At 46.9% G+C, this 14,295-nt stretch overlaps 1 protein-coding gene across 1 annotated transcript in view; it reads left to right on the top strand.

Moving 5' to 3' along the window:
• The window catches only part of LOC115268944 (mitochondrial pyruvate carrier 2), a 66,556-nt gene that overhangs the window by 41,496 nt on the left and 10,765 nt on the right, over positions 1-14,295 (top strand). The window contains exons 2-3 of the mRNA XM_062857775.1: positions 13,974-14,014; positions 14,080-14,295. Of these exons, the coding sequence (XP_062713759.1) occupies positions 13,974-14,014; positions 14,080-14,295 (257 nt within the window). The remainder of the gene's footprint in view (positions 1-13,973; positions 14,015-14,079) is intronic.

Genomic DNA, 14,295 nt, shown 5'->3' with positions numbered 1-14,295 from the left:
CCCTCGCGAACCACTGATGGCATGGTGGTAGTTTAATAGCCACATACGTAAAAAAACACGGAACAAAACTGCAGTCATAGGGACTTTACAATGAAAAACTACTGGAAGGCGTAGCACCATTGACCGTTCTACGTGAAAACGCGAAATAGACGGCACATTCCTACACTCTAGAAACGAATTTCAGCACCGTTTCCGAACCCGAACTAATTTAGCAGCGGCATTCAAACACACACAATCTTTGAAACCTCTCGCTATCGCACGAGTCATTTGGGAATGCTGATTCTTTTCGAAATTAATAAATCCACTATTGAAATTCTCACAAAACAAGCACTCTTTCACACGCGGAAGCTATCCGGATGGCGTAGCACCGGCCAAACCGTCGGCAGAATCACAACAAAAAATTGGTGAACGCGAAAGAAACGCGACGAGCAAAACAAAACACGTCTGCACGCGGCTACGCCTACTGCGCTCCTCCACTTACGTAATCTATGTTTATTCCTTTACTGTCACAGCTGTCAGATCGGTGTAACACGCTAAATAAATTTTACACAAAAAGCAATTTACTCGGAAAAAATACACGGTTTTGAATATTACTGGGTACCGGACTGGACACAAACTTTTGATGATTTTCTTTGGTACATCGAGGTCTTGAAATTAGTCTATGGTACTAAGGCATTTTATAAGACGTTTCAAATCAGCTGTTTTTTGAATGTTTACCAGTTTTGAAGTCCAACCGGTGGGCCCATTTATTTACATTTTCGCTAGCATAACATGTGATACGGGCCCATTTAATAAACGGGGTTTATTTATCTGCAAAAATGCGTCAATCCGCTCATTATAATTGATATCCTTAGACCGTGGGGATGTTTTTTTCATCTGCTAGTGACATCATACAGCTCGGGGGATTCATACATGCCGCATTAGAAACCGAAACATCTCTGCCAGCAAAAAAATTGACTAGAGCTCACCACATGTTATGCTACTTTTCGCGAAAACAAAAACATCAAATGTAAACAATAACAATGAGCGGCCCACCGGTAGAACGTCTCGTAAAATAGCTTCTAGGCTCGGATGGAACATTCCCGACTTACGCTGATCTGGCTCTGATCCCATGAAGGAACGTGTTCAACCCTCGCTTGGCCTCCCTGTTTCATAGACAACCAAGAGATCACGAAAGCGACTAGATACAACGGACGGTTGTAGCGGTGTAGTTGGAGAGAACGCGGACGCGTTAAGAAGTGGAATGGTGAAGCGATCACCAGTGACGCCGCTGGAAACAGCTGCGAGAACGAGTAGTAGCGCGACACGGAGTGAGCCCCAAGGGAGCCAACGGGAGCTAGCATTCCTGAAACAACAAGTGATCACACCGAACTCGAACAGCAGCACAGCTCAAGAGTCGAGCTTGATCGAGGTGAGGAGAAGGGTGAACGAGTTGTACGAGTTTGTCAATGTCAAGCACAACGTTCATCTGAAGATCAAGCAATTGGTGACGAGCATCAAGTCTGCCGTTACAATTGCGGAACGCGATCATAAGGCGCTCAAGCTGAGAACGGAAACAGCCGAGAAGTCTCTGGCGGAAGCCACGGCTGAAAACATGGAGACGCCGAAGAGCCACCAGAATACTCAGAGAAACGGGGCAGGGACACGCCAGGAGAAGTGGAAGTTCCGAAGAAACAGAGAAGTTAACAGGAGCGTGCCAGCAATCGGGGTGATAATGGATGGCGCACTGTGGAGAAACAGCAGGCAAAGAAGGAGGAGAGGGAAAAAAGAAAGAAGTGTCAACTTGCACAGAAATAAAACGCGTGTTTCGTAGAAGACAACAGAACAACTAGTGAATTTTATTTGACGTTTCTCTCGTTACACATTTAATTCATTTTAGGGTAATATCACTGCTTCTTACGCAAATACACTGTTATCATCCCCCCTCAATTTAGTACCCCAAGAAGGTCCCTAAGCTGCTACCTGATCTTCGGTTGGTAAGTATTTCAATTTTACTCTCCCCTTCTGAACAAGTTCTCGTACAAAAACGTTTTGAATTTCGACGTGCTTCATTCTCTTATGTTTACGTGGTTCTACTGTAACCGCAATACATGGTTGATTGTCCTCGTAGACACTTACCGGTTCCGTTACCTTGAGATCGACTGAGGTGAGCACGTTGATGATCCAGACAACCTCGCAGCTGACTTGGCACAGGGCCATCAGCTCGGCCTCCGTCGTTGATAGGGCCACAGACGACTGCTTCTTGGTCGCCCATGTCATCGTTGATCCGAATAGTTTGACGACATACCCGGATACCGAACGGCGGTCTTTGGGATCATTACCCCAATCCGCGTCGGCGTACGCTTCCACCATCTCCGCTGAGTCTGACCGACAGTATTGCAGTTTGCAGTCGATGGTTCCCTTCAGGTACCTGAGTACACGCTTGAGGTGCACCCAATGCTCTTCGGTAGCTCCACACTGAAATCCAGCGAAGTAGCTCACGGCCGAACATATATCTGGCTTGGAAGTGACCATAAGGTACATTAGGCACCCAATCAGCTCCCTGTAGGGTTTATCCGTCGCTTCTTCCTTGCTGCCTTTCTTCAGTTTCAGTCATGGCTCCATTGGAACGGGTGACGGCTTGCAACCGTCCATACCGAAGCGTTCCAGAGCGTTCTCAATGTATGCCCTCTGATCGATGGTCATCGTTCCTGCTTGCCAGTCACGCTGAATGTTCAGGCCCAGGAAACTCTTCATATCTCTGAGATCCGTCATCTCGAACTCGGCCGACAATCGCTTCTTGATTCCATTTATTGCATTCACGGAGTTGCTCACAATCAGGATATCATCCACGTATATGACTACCAAGACGATAATCCCATCGCACGACCACTGGTACAGACAGAAGTCATACTCGTTGCGTTTGAAGCCAAGTTTGCACATGAAATCGTGGAACCGCTGGTTCCAATTCCGGGAGGCTTGCTTCAGACCGTAAATTGCCTTCTTCAGTCTGCAAACCAGGTTCTTCCCCCTCTCAAACCCAGCGGGTTGACGCATGAAAATTTCCTCATCAAGTGTACCGTTGAGGAAGGCACACTTGACGTCCATCTGATGAACGCGTGCCAGCCTTTCTGGTTTGCCAAGGCCAAGAGAATTCTCAGCGTTGCTATTTTCGCAACCGGAGAATAAATGTCGGTATAATCGAATCCTAGCCGCTGATTGAAGCCAAGCGCAACCAGCCTGGCTTTATACCGCTCTACCTCACCCTCCCTCACTGTTACGCTGCACTTTAAATACCCACTTGCTATCAATTACCTTTTTGCCTGCGGGCAATTCGACCAACTGCCAGGTATTATTCTTCTCAAGCGATTGTAGTTCTTCTTTTATGGCCCTCTTCCATGACGGCCAGTCACTCCTCTTCTTGAGTTCACTCACATCAGTCGGTATATTGTCAATAAACTCTCGCACTTAACGCAAACGCACTCCTGTCCATATTGTAGTCACTGTGCCAGCTGGGTGGAACTACATTCCTACCGCTACTTCGAACACTCTCTTCTACTTCCGGACCGCCAGAGGCGCTGGCGGGGTTTAACTGTTCACCATCTTCATTGTCATCGTCCGAGTAAAAGTTTTCAACACCACTTTCTTCTTGATCTTCGTCATTATCTTCTTGTTCACTGTTGGTATCAGCTACTTCTTCTTTGATGATCACGTCGTCGTTCCCACGGATATCTTTACCGGACTTCACCGTACACAGACGCAACTCATTTTCGTTGAAGATGACGTCACGGCCGATAAACACCTTGGGACCGTTCCACAGTCGGTACCCATTTGGGGCGTACCCAACAAAGCTTACCTTTTCGCTCTTGGCATCCAGTTTTCTGCGCAGCTGCTTCGGAACGTGAACGTAGCAGTCACTCCCGAAGACACGCAGATTCGCTACGTCCGGCTTATGACCGTTCCAGGCCTCGAACGGTGTAACATCTTCTGCAACAGCAGCACTGGGGCTACGGTTCATCAAATACACGGCTATATACACTGCTTCACCCCACAGGAACTTTGGGAGACCGCTTGCCTGCAGCATCGCTCTCGCTTTTTCTTCGATGGTACGATTGAGCCGCTCGCTCACGCCGTTTTGCTCCGGCGTATACGGCACAGTCTTCTCCATCCGGATACCCTTGCTGCGACAAAACTGCTTCATCGTCTGACTGGAATACTCGCCCGTCCCGAAATGGGCACTGGCCATCGCCTCATATTCCTTCAGACACTCGAGCACTTGATCCTTTGTTTTCATCAAATACACCACCGAAACGTGGGTGTAATCGTCCGTGAACGACACGAAGTATTCGTTTCCGTCCCACGACAGAGGCGTTATCTTCCCGCACACGTCACTGTGTACGATTTCCAGTGGGCGCGAGGCGCGCTTCGCATCACTGCGCACTTTGAACGGTTCGCGGGTTTGCTTTGCGGTTATACACGGATCACACAGCAGCTTTTTGTTCTTCTTCCCCGTATTCGCGATTTTCATACCTTCCACCATTCCTTTGTTCACTAGCTTCACTAGGTTCTCATTCCCGAGGTGGCCAAATCGCTGGTGCCAGAGTTCCAGCTGCTTGTTGATTCTTCCAGTCATCAACGCACTAGAGGTCGCATTTCCACTTCGCATCTTCACACATTCAAAGTCCATACAGTACAACCTGCCGCCCAGTCAACCAGTGATCGTATAAGATGCTGCATAAGATGATAAAGTGGAGGCGATATGCGTACATTTTATATGCGCCTAAATGGAGGCATGCACGCATATGGCCTCCACCTTATCATCTTATGCAACATCTTATACGATTACTGGTTGTCTGGGCGTGCTGTCGACCGGTAGCTACCACTTCATTGTCACTTTCAACTGTCACGCGCCCGCCGAAAACATCACTTTCTCCCCCGAGCTTTCCAGGCGTCTTAGTGACAGCAAGTCAACGATAGTTCCGGAATGAATAGAACGTCTTCGATCCGGATTTCAATTTCACTACCATTCACAACTGCACAAGCAGTAACACGACCTTTGAACCGAGCAATCATATTCACCCCACTTTTGGCAGTTTGAATCACCACCGGCGGCTCTATCCTCTCCAAACAATCAAAGAGCATTTTGTTGTTCGACATGTATTCCGATGCTCCGCTGTCCAAATACCACTTGGAACCCGCCACCGCACTAGCCGCAACAACATCCGATCGACCGACCGCTGCGACAAACGAAACTGTTTTCGTACCGACGTTCGCGTTCTGTACCGCACTTTTCTTCACTTGCTTCGGGGGAGCTGCTTTGTTTTCACCACTCTTCGGGCACTGCGCTTTCCTGTGGCCCGGCTGGCCGCAACCAAAACACTTGAATTTTGCTTTCTGCTTTCCAGCAAAAGCTGCTTCTTCACCCAATTCTTGCTACTGTCCTCTTCTTTTCGCCTCCACATCCAAATACTTTCGCCGAACGAGATCCATCGTGAGCTTTTCGGACACCGCCTCCATGGCAGTGGTGACTGCATCATACGATGACGGCATTGTCAACATCAGGAGACAAATGACGTCTTCTTCGTCCATCTGTGCATCGGCACCTTTGATTTCTCGAACGAGTTTATCAAAGCGGAGAAAGTGGTCTTGGAGTCGCTCGTTTTCCTGGTAGCGCATCGAAAGAAGCTGCCGCTTCAGCAAGAAACGATTGGTGATGCTCTTTCTCTCGAATACATCGTGGAGTCCATCACAAATCTGCTTCGGGCTCTGTTTATCTTTGATGTATTCGAGATGACTGTCGGCTACCGCTTGAATTAGCACTGACCGGCACTTGTTGTTCTGCCGGATTCGCGTCCTCTGCTTGTCTTCTTTTGCCGCTCTCACGTTCGCCGCATCCGTGTTCGGGATAACCCAAAAATCTTCATCCTCCGCCGCTACCTCGACGCACCGCAACACTTCCAGCTGCTGGAGATATGCCTTCATGCGGAAGCACCAGTTGTTAAAACCGGTTCCGTCGAACGGATTTATCCGGAGACTTCTGGCCTCGTCCTCCATAACACACTTTTCGCGGAACTTATTCGGAAAAAAACGTGGGAAAACGCGGTTATGCTGGGACCATAACCTGTCAACTTGCACAGAAATAAAACGCGTGTTTCATAGAAGACAACAGAACAACTAGTGAATTTTATTTGACGTTTCTCTCGTTACACATTTAATTCGCTTTAGGGTAATATCACAGACAAACAGACGTAACACTCTGATAATTCTCATCGTACATCGATTTAACGGTCTGTTTAAAAAATTGATAGTTGGCCAACTGTTTACCAGTGGCGCTTGTATCGTTTTTGTTTGAGTTTGACGTTTGCTCACTACCGCCACCTTGTCTGTGGTAATATCATTGCTTCTTACGCAAATACACTGTTATCAAGAAGAAAATAAGAAGGAAGAAAAAAGGAATATAAGAAGAAAGAAACTCACCGGCCCCCTAGGGAGAGGCAAAAAGGGCGATGCATTGATCGTCGAGGCGAAGGACAAGACAACATACGCTGCTCTGCTTAGGAAATTGCAGGAGGACCCGGACTTGACAGTGTAGGACGAAAACGTGGTGAAGACCAGACGCACCCAAAAAGGAGAGATGCTGTTCGAGCTCAAGAAGGATCCGACGGTTAAGAGCTCGGCGTTCAGGGAGCTCGTTGCCAAATCCTTGGAGAACGAGGCCAATGTGAGAGGCTTATCACACGAGGCGGTGGTTGAAGTCAAGGATCTGGACGAGATCACAACAGCAGATGATCTGAAACGCGCATTGACTGAGCAGTGTAACGTCGAAGGGGCGATGGCGATTCGGATAAGGAAATCGTATGGAGGCACTCAGACTGCGGCAATCCGATTGTCTGTGGATATTGCCAACAAGCTGGTGGCAAGTGGCAAGGTCAAAGTATGGTGACTCTCGCAGAGTCACCAAACAAATGGAGCGATGCTTTAAATGCATGGAGTTTGGTCACCAGGCGAAAAATTGCAAGGGCCCCGACTGGTCCGGACGATGCTGGATTTGCGGTGAAAACGGCCACGTTGCTCGGGACTGCACGAGGCAACCCAAGTGCATGCTGTGTGAGCTGGGGGACGGAAACGACCATAAAACGGGAGGAGTTCCCGGCCTATAAAAAGGCGAAGGCAAGCCGACAATGATTGAGATAACTCAAATCAATCTCAATCATTGCGACGTCGCACAGCAACTGTTGTGGCAGTCGACAACAGAGAATAAGTGTGATATTGCAATCATCGCAGAGCCGTATCGGGTGCCCCCGAGAATGGCAACTGGGTGACGGACAGAGCCCATATACTGGCGATACAGGTCATGGGTCACCCCATACAAGAAGTGATCGAGAACTCATTCGAAGGTTTTGTGGTAGCAAAAATCAATAGAATCTTCGTGTGCAGCTGTTATGCACCTCCAAGGTGGTCGGATGAAGAATACAACAGGATGTTTGATGCACTCACCGACACGCTGGTTGGGCGGAAGCCGATAGTCATCGGAGGTGATTTTAACGCTTGGGCTGTGGCATGGGTTAGTAGGCTTACCAATGCAAGGGGGTTCAGCCTACTGGAAGCCCTGGCAAAGCTGGATGTGAGCCCGCATAGGAATTTACAATTTGTCTTGGGTTCCAAACAATTAATGTCTTCTAACGGTTAACGTTAATGTATACCAAAATGTTGCCCTCGAGTAAAACAACATACACTGCAAATTGTATTTGCTGGTATGTACTCAGCAAACTTTGCTGATTTTTTGTGCTTATTTTATTCAGCAATACAAATTTACTGATTATCTGCAATTATTTTTCAACTTGCTGAACCATCCAGCACATTTGACAGTTGATCAGCAATGTTGTGCTGAAATTCAGAAAAATTTTTGCTGAAATTCAGCTATTTCTTTTGCTGATTTTTTTTTTTGTGCTGGAAGCATTTCAAAAAATTTGGTGTGTAAGACTCACAATTCGCGACAACAAAAAACGGTGAATGCGAAATATACCAAATTGTAACAATTTATTGTAGTGTTCGATTACTGTACAATCATTAAGTGGCCGCGGAGAGGAAGTCCCGGTAGCGGTGCTGTCGTGGCGTCGGTCTACTGGGTTGGATCCGAGCCCGTGGTTGGAAAGGGGTCCCCGGCAAGGGTCGGGGTAGGTGAGACCCTGCTGTCTGCAACCTACGGATGCATCTGATAGGGCCTGAAGGGTAGTGATACCCTTCCTTTTTTTAACCAGTTATTTTATTTAAAAGCTCACCCGCCGAAAACAGCTTTACAGAGCCAAAATTTGAATATAATTATACATAGTATAACTAAAACTATTTCGCTTTTCTATTTTTAACTGCAAAAACTTTTTCTTGCGACAAAATGTCGATAACGCGATCCGCTCCATGACCCGTGTTTGAGGAACACTGCTCATTGCAAACTTTCTTTGTTTCATTCTCCTCATGTTTTTTCGATCGCCGTCGCTTGTGCGTTACCACATTATAGTCCGCCGATGAGTTCGATGCATTGTCATCAATGTCGGTCCAGTCGTCGTCGTTCTGTTTTCCTTCCTCCGTCGTAGGTACGTGTGATGGTGCACTCGGTAGAGTAGGTGATGATTTGCGCTGCTGGTTTATTGGTGGGAAATCGGTGTGATCAAACAAACCATCGGCTGATCATAATGATGGTGATGCTGCTGATGGAATATTATCAACGGTTTATGAATCCATGCGCTTCTCTGTCGGCTGGGATGGACCTCGTGATTTGGGTTGGTTTGGGAAGACGTCGTTTCATTTTGTATCGTAATGATTGGAGGAATATCGCGGAATTAGTTCATACGGAGTACTCGTACTCCGTTCGACATGCCGGGGAAATAATGCTTCCATTTTTGTTCCCTTATGGAGATTACCTCCCCTAATTTAAGCATAGAGTCGATTATGGCTTTGTCACTAACCGACGGAGACAAGTCCAGTACTCGAATGGTTACAGCGTCGCCATCTTCGTGCACCGGAATGTGGAACGCTTTGCCGCAACAAACCATTGTTCTTTTCAGATTATGATCTGACTGGTAGCGGCACACGATTTCGGTGGAAGCCATTTCAATAAGCACACAGTTCCGTATGTGATGGAGCTGTATGCTCCTGACATCGGCATATTGAAGATTTATTTCCTTCTCCAAAAAATCTTGAATTTTCCCAATTTCAGGACGAATTGGGAGAACACTGAAGTCAACCACTAATGTGTTTTTTTCGCACACCGTACACAAACAAGAAACTCGACAAGAGATCAAAAAAGCGCGACTGTCGTATACGATGTGTGGCTATCAACTGATACCCTTCCTTGCGGGCAGGTCAGATCGGGTTGCATGTGGGCATCAGTTCTTGATGTCCGCTCAGCAGTAGGGCGCGGGCGGGGTTGACCCTGCCCGCCTTCCGAGGACAAAGGGAGTGGTGAGGACCACTCGGGAAACTGGCTAAGCGCCAGCATGTTACCGTGATGGACTCTCCAAATCGAGTCATCAATGTTCGTTGCTGCAGGCTACGCAGCTAACCTTGAGGGTGCAATATGCACTAGCCTCTCTCTGATGCAATACCTTCTTGGTGGTTCCGGAGAGACGTAGGGTTTGGCGACCATAGGAATGTGTTTAGTGGGTCGAGGAGAGAGTAGTCCTGTCTTCTACTATTGTAGTAGAAGACGGCCTCAGCCCCACACTATACTAACCTTCCTGTTAGGGTGTCTGTTTGCAGATTATCCCCCTATGGTTTAGAAGGAAAAAAAAACACACACACACACACACACACACACACACACACACACACACACACACACACACACACACACACACACACACACACACACACACACACACACAAACACACACCCGCGCGCACGCACTCACACACACGCACTCACACACACGCACTCACACACACGCACTCACACACACGCACTCACACACACGCACTCACACACACGCACTCACTCACTCACACACACACACACACACACACACACAAGGAGGGGAATTCGCTTTTGCGCGGTAGTGACTCTGGATGTAAGGAATGCGTTTAATAGCGCCAGCTGGTCTGCTATTGCCGATGCGCTCTTGCGTCTGGGGATACCGGAGTACCTGTACAAGATTCTCGGAAGTTACTTTCAGAATCGTGTACTAGTTTACGACACGGAGGTGGGTCGGAAGTGCTTTCACATAACCTCAGGAGTCCCGCAAGGTTCCATCCTGGGTCCGGTGTTATGGAATGTCATGTACGACGAGGTGTTGAGGTTAGAGTATCCAGTGAGAGTGGTGATTGTCGGATTTGCCGACGACATTACGCTCGAAGTCTACGGTGAAACAATCGAGGAGGTAAAGTTGACTACCAACCACTCGATCAAAGTTGTGGAGGCGTGGATGCGGTCCAGGAAACTGGAGCTGGCTCACCACAAGACAGAGGTGACGGTTGTTAACAACCTGAAGTCGAAGCAGCAGACGGAGATCAGTGTAGGAGACTGTACTATCCTGTCAAAGCGCTCCGTCAAACACTTGGGCGTGATGATCGACGATAAGCTTACCTTCGGTAGCCACGTCGATTATGCCTGTAAAAGAGCCTCCACAGCTATTGCGGCACTGTCCCGGATGATGTCCAATAGCTCTGCGGTGTACGCCAGTAAGCGCAAGCTTCTGGCTAGTGTTGATACATCCATACTTAGGTATGGCGGCCCGGCGTGGGGCACCGCGCTAAGTACTAAATGCTACCGACGGAAGCTGGAAAGTACTTACAGGCTTATGTGCCTGAGGGTTGCGAGCGCGTACCGTACCGTGTCACACGACGCTCTCTGCGTCATTACTGGTATGGTGCCTATCAGCATTCTTATCAGTGAGGACATGGAGTGCTTCGAAATGCGCGGCACAAGAGGCATACGCAGGACTGTCAGGATGGCCTCTATGGTCAAATGGCAGCGCGCGTGGGACAGTTCCACCAAAGGAAGGTGGACCTATAGGTTGATACCGAGGGTAGATAGTTGGATTAATAGGCGCCATGGGGAAGTCACATTCCACCTGACACAGGTCCTTACAGGTCATGGTTGCTTCCGACAGTATCTACACCGTTTCGGGCATGCGGATTCTCCCGAATGCCCAGTGTGCAATGGTTTAGAGGAAACGGCGGAACACGTTTTGTTCGTGTGCCCGCGTTTTCGCACAATGCGTGACCGCATGCTTGCCACATGCGGGGAGGACACAACTCCGGACAACTTGGTCCAGAGGATGTGTAGGGATGAGTTTGGCTGGAACGCCGTTTCAACGGCTATTACCCACATCGTCTGGGAGCTACAGAGGAGGTGGCGCGTGGACTCGGAGAATGGCTAGTCCAGATGCAGTACAAGAGGTGGTCCAGGGGTTCGGAGTCGGCTTCGTAGGTCATACCGGTGCCCTGCGGTCGAGATCGACCCTTACAACGATTAAGTGGCCGCGGAGAGGAAGTCCCGGTAGCGGTGCTGTCGTGGCGTCGGTCTACTGGGTTGGATCCGAGCCCGCGGTTGGAAAGGGGTCCCCGGCAAGGGTCGGGGTAGGTGAGATCCTGCTGTCTGCAACCTACGGGTGCATCTGATAGGGCCTGAAGGTTAGTGATACCCTTCCTTACGGGCAGGTCAGATCGGGTTGCACGTGGGCATCAGTTCTTGATGTCCGCTCAGCAGTAGGGCGCGGGCGGGGTTGACCCTGCCCGCCTTCCGAGGACAAAGGGAGTGGCGAGGACCACTCGGGGAACTGGCTAAGCGCCAGCATGCTACCGTGATGGACTCTCCAAAGCGAGTCATCGATGTTCGTTGCTGCAGGCTACGCAGCTAACCTTGTGGGTGCGATGTGCACTAGCCCCTCTCTGAAGCAATACCTTCTTGGTGGTTCCGGAGAGACGTAGGGTTTGGCGACCATAGGAATGGTTTAGTGGGTACGAGGAGAGAGTAGTCCTGGATTTTACTTTTGTTGTAGAAGACGGCCTGTCAGACCTACACTACCCTACCCGAATAAAAAATACAGTATAAAAACCGAACGATATATTGTAACAGTACTATTTAGAACCATATTTTTACAATAGACACCACTGTAAAAATAAAAATACAAAAACAATAAGATGTAATGTAGGATACCATACCATTAATTGTAAATAAGATTTTTACAATATATTATACAGGTTGTTAAGTATCGTAACAATATAAAAAAATATTTTTCTCCATATATATTTTTTTGCAAAACCATACATTTTATTGTTAATGAATTGTTCAAAATACTGATACGTGGGTTTAAATATACCGTACATTGTATGGTACATGAATGGTTTCAAACAATAAAATGTACCGTAAATAAATTGTTTTTAATTGTAATTTCACTACTGGTTATACATTTAATCAAATGGTTTTGGAATGGTTCTCTTTTGTTATGTTGAATTGTTTTACATTTCTTACATTTCTTTACATCTAAGGCTTATTAGATTTATTAGAATGCGCTTTGGGAATTCCCAGAGCGTTTTGGATAACCCTTCATATATAGGATCGCCCACGTCTAAGTCTGAGTAGTCTCTGAATGCATTAACAGTTGAAGCTTAGGCTCCCATTCCCCACCAGCCAGATAACCTGGTTTCGCAAACTAAGCATTATTTGTGGCAACACTTTGAGCGGCATGATGGAACTATGCCGAGCGCGCTAAGTGTTATTAGACCACTAATGTAGTTGCATGAAGTGGGTGACGAGGTACATAAGTATCATTACAGCGTGCTTAACCGTTATTGCAATATTGAGGCACCAGTTTGACTAAAGTTTGAAATACATAACAACTCATGAGATAACTGTCAAGTTCGATTCAAATATAAGATAGGTTAAACCCGTAGACGAACCTATATTAAAAGTCATTTCAGTGTTCAGGTCAGTCCATATGTTAAAGATGGCTCTACGTCAAAGATAAAGTTTGTCAACCGCATTTGATTCGATTGTGGTCGAAGGCAAGTTCACATGAGAGAAGAGGAGAAAACTCCCCTAAATGCAAATACAGAAAGAATAGTGTTGAAGTGTTGAACTCATCTACTGATTTACGGTAATCTGACCTGCATCTTTCCGGGTTGGCCTACATTGCATTCGTATTTCTCTCATCGCACTCTACACTTAGCCCGCCCTCGAGCCCGCCATATCTCTTGGACCCCTGCTTGGACCTGCAGCTTACCACTGATTTAAACATGTTATTGGCATTAACCCTTTGGAGCCGGCGGGGTCATATATGACCCCGGCGATGAAACCAAGCATAACAAATGTGTTCGACACCAGCGACGTTGCGTCAACAGCGGCGAAAAAAATCGATTCCAAAAGGTTAAATTGATGTTTCAACTTATTCACTTTTTTTTCTTTCCTTTCCTTTGCATCAAAAAAGTCACAAACATCAACAAAACAAAGCACGGATAAAATCTTAAACTGAATAAATCTGGTGTTCGATTTGAATAGGTCGAATCTGCATAGGAATCACAGCAAACATACGATCTATTCAAATCGAACACCAGAAATAATTAAAAATTCACGGAAAAATAATGTTTCGGAAAAGTGAATGGTTCAAACGTAAGAAAAACAGTATAATATATTGTTACATAAAAATCCAATGTAAATGTATAGTATAGCGAACCATTTCATTACAATACACTTTATTGTAGCTGGTACACTGTATGGTGCAGGAATGGTTTTCACCATACACCCTATGGTTAGTTTTTATCCGGGTAACCTTCTGTTAGGGTGTCTGTTGAGCAGATTATCCCCCTATGGTTTAGAAGGAAAAAAAAAAACACACACACACACACACACACATAAAGAAATTTTCTTAGATTGTCAGGCCTTAAATCAGAAGTTGGTTTTCAAAGCCGTATTTATACCTTGTTATACGGGGTAGGAAGGGTAAAAAAATAATATTTGTACCGATTGTTCTAATTTACATTTTTCATATCATTTTCAGGACCTAAAACGGTATTTTTCTGGGCTCCTGTATTCAAATGGGTAACTGTTATACATTGTTGTATTCCGCACATTCATTGACCATGGATCTTTGCATTTCATTACAGGGTCTGGTGATAGCTGGCTTGAGCGATCTTCGTCGTCCGGCTGATCAACTTTCTGTATCGCAATCTGCTTCACTGGCAGCCACTGGTTTGATTTGGTCGAGGTATTCCCTAGTAATTATTCCTAAAAATTATGGACTTTTCTCTGTTAATGTGTTTGTTGCTTTGACACAACTGGCTCAACTGTACCGTGCTTGGGATCATGCTCAGAAAAACCCG

Source organism: Aedes albopictus, chromosome 3 (assembly GCF_035046485.1).
Source record: "Aedes albopictus strain Foshan chromosome 3, AalbF5, whole genome shotgun sequence".
In the NCBI taxonomy this organism is placed as follows: Eukaryota; Metazoa; Arthropoda; class Insecta; order Diptera; family Culicidae; genus Aedes; species Aedes albopictus.
Note: the sequence above shows the minus strand (reverse complement) of the source record. Positions and strands in the feature narration are given on the sequence as shown.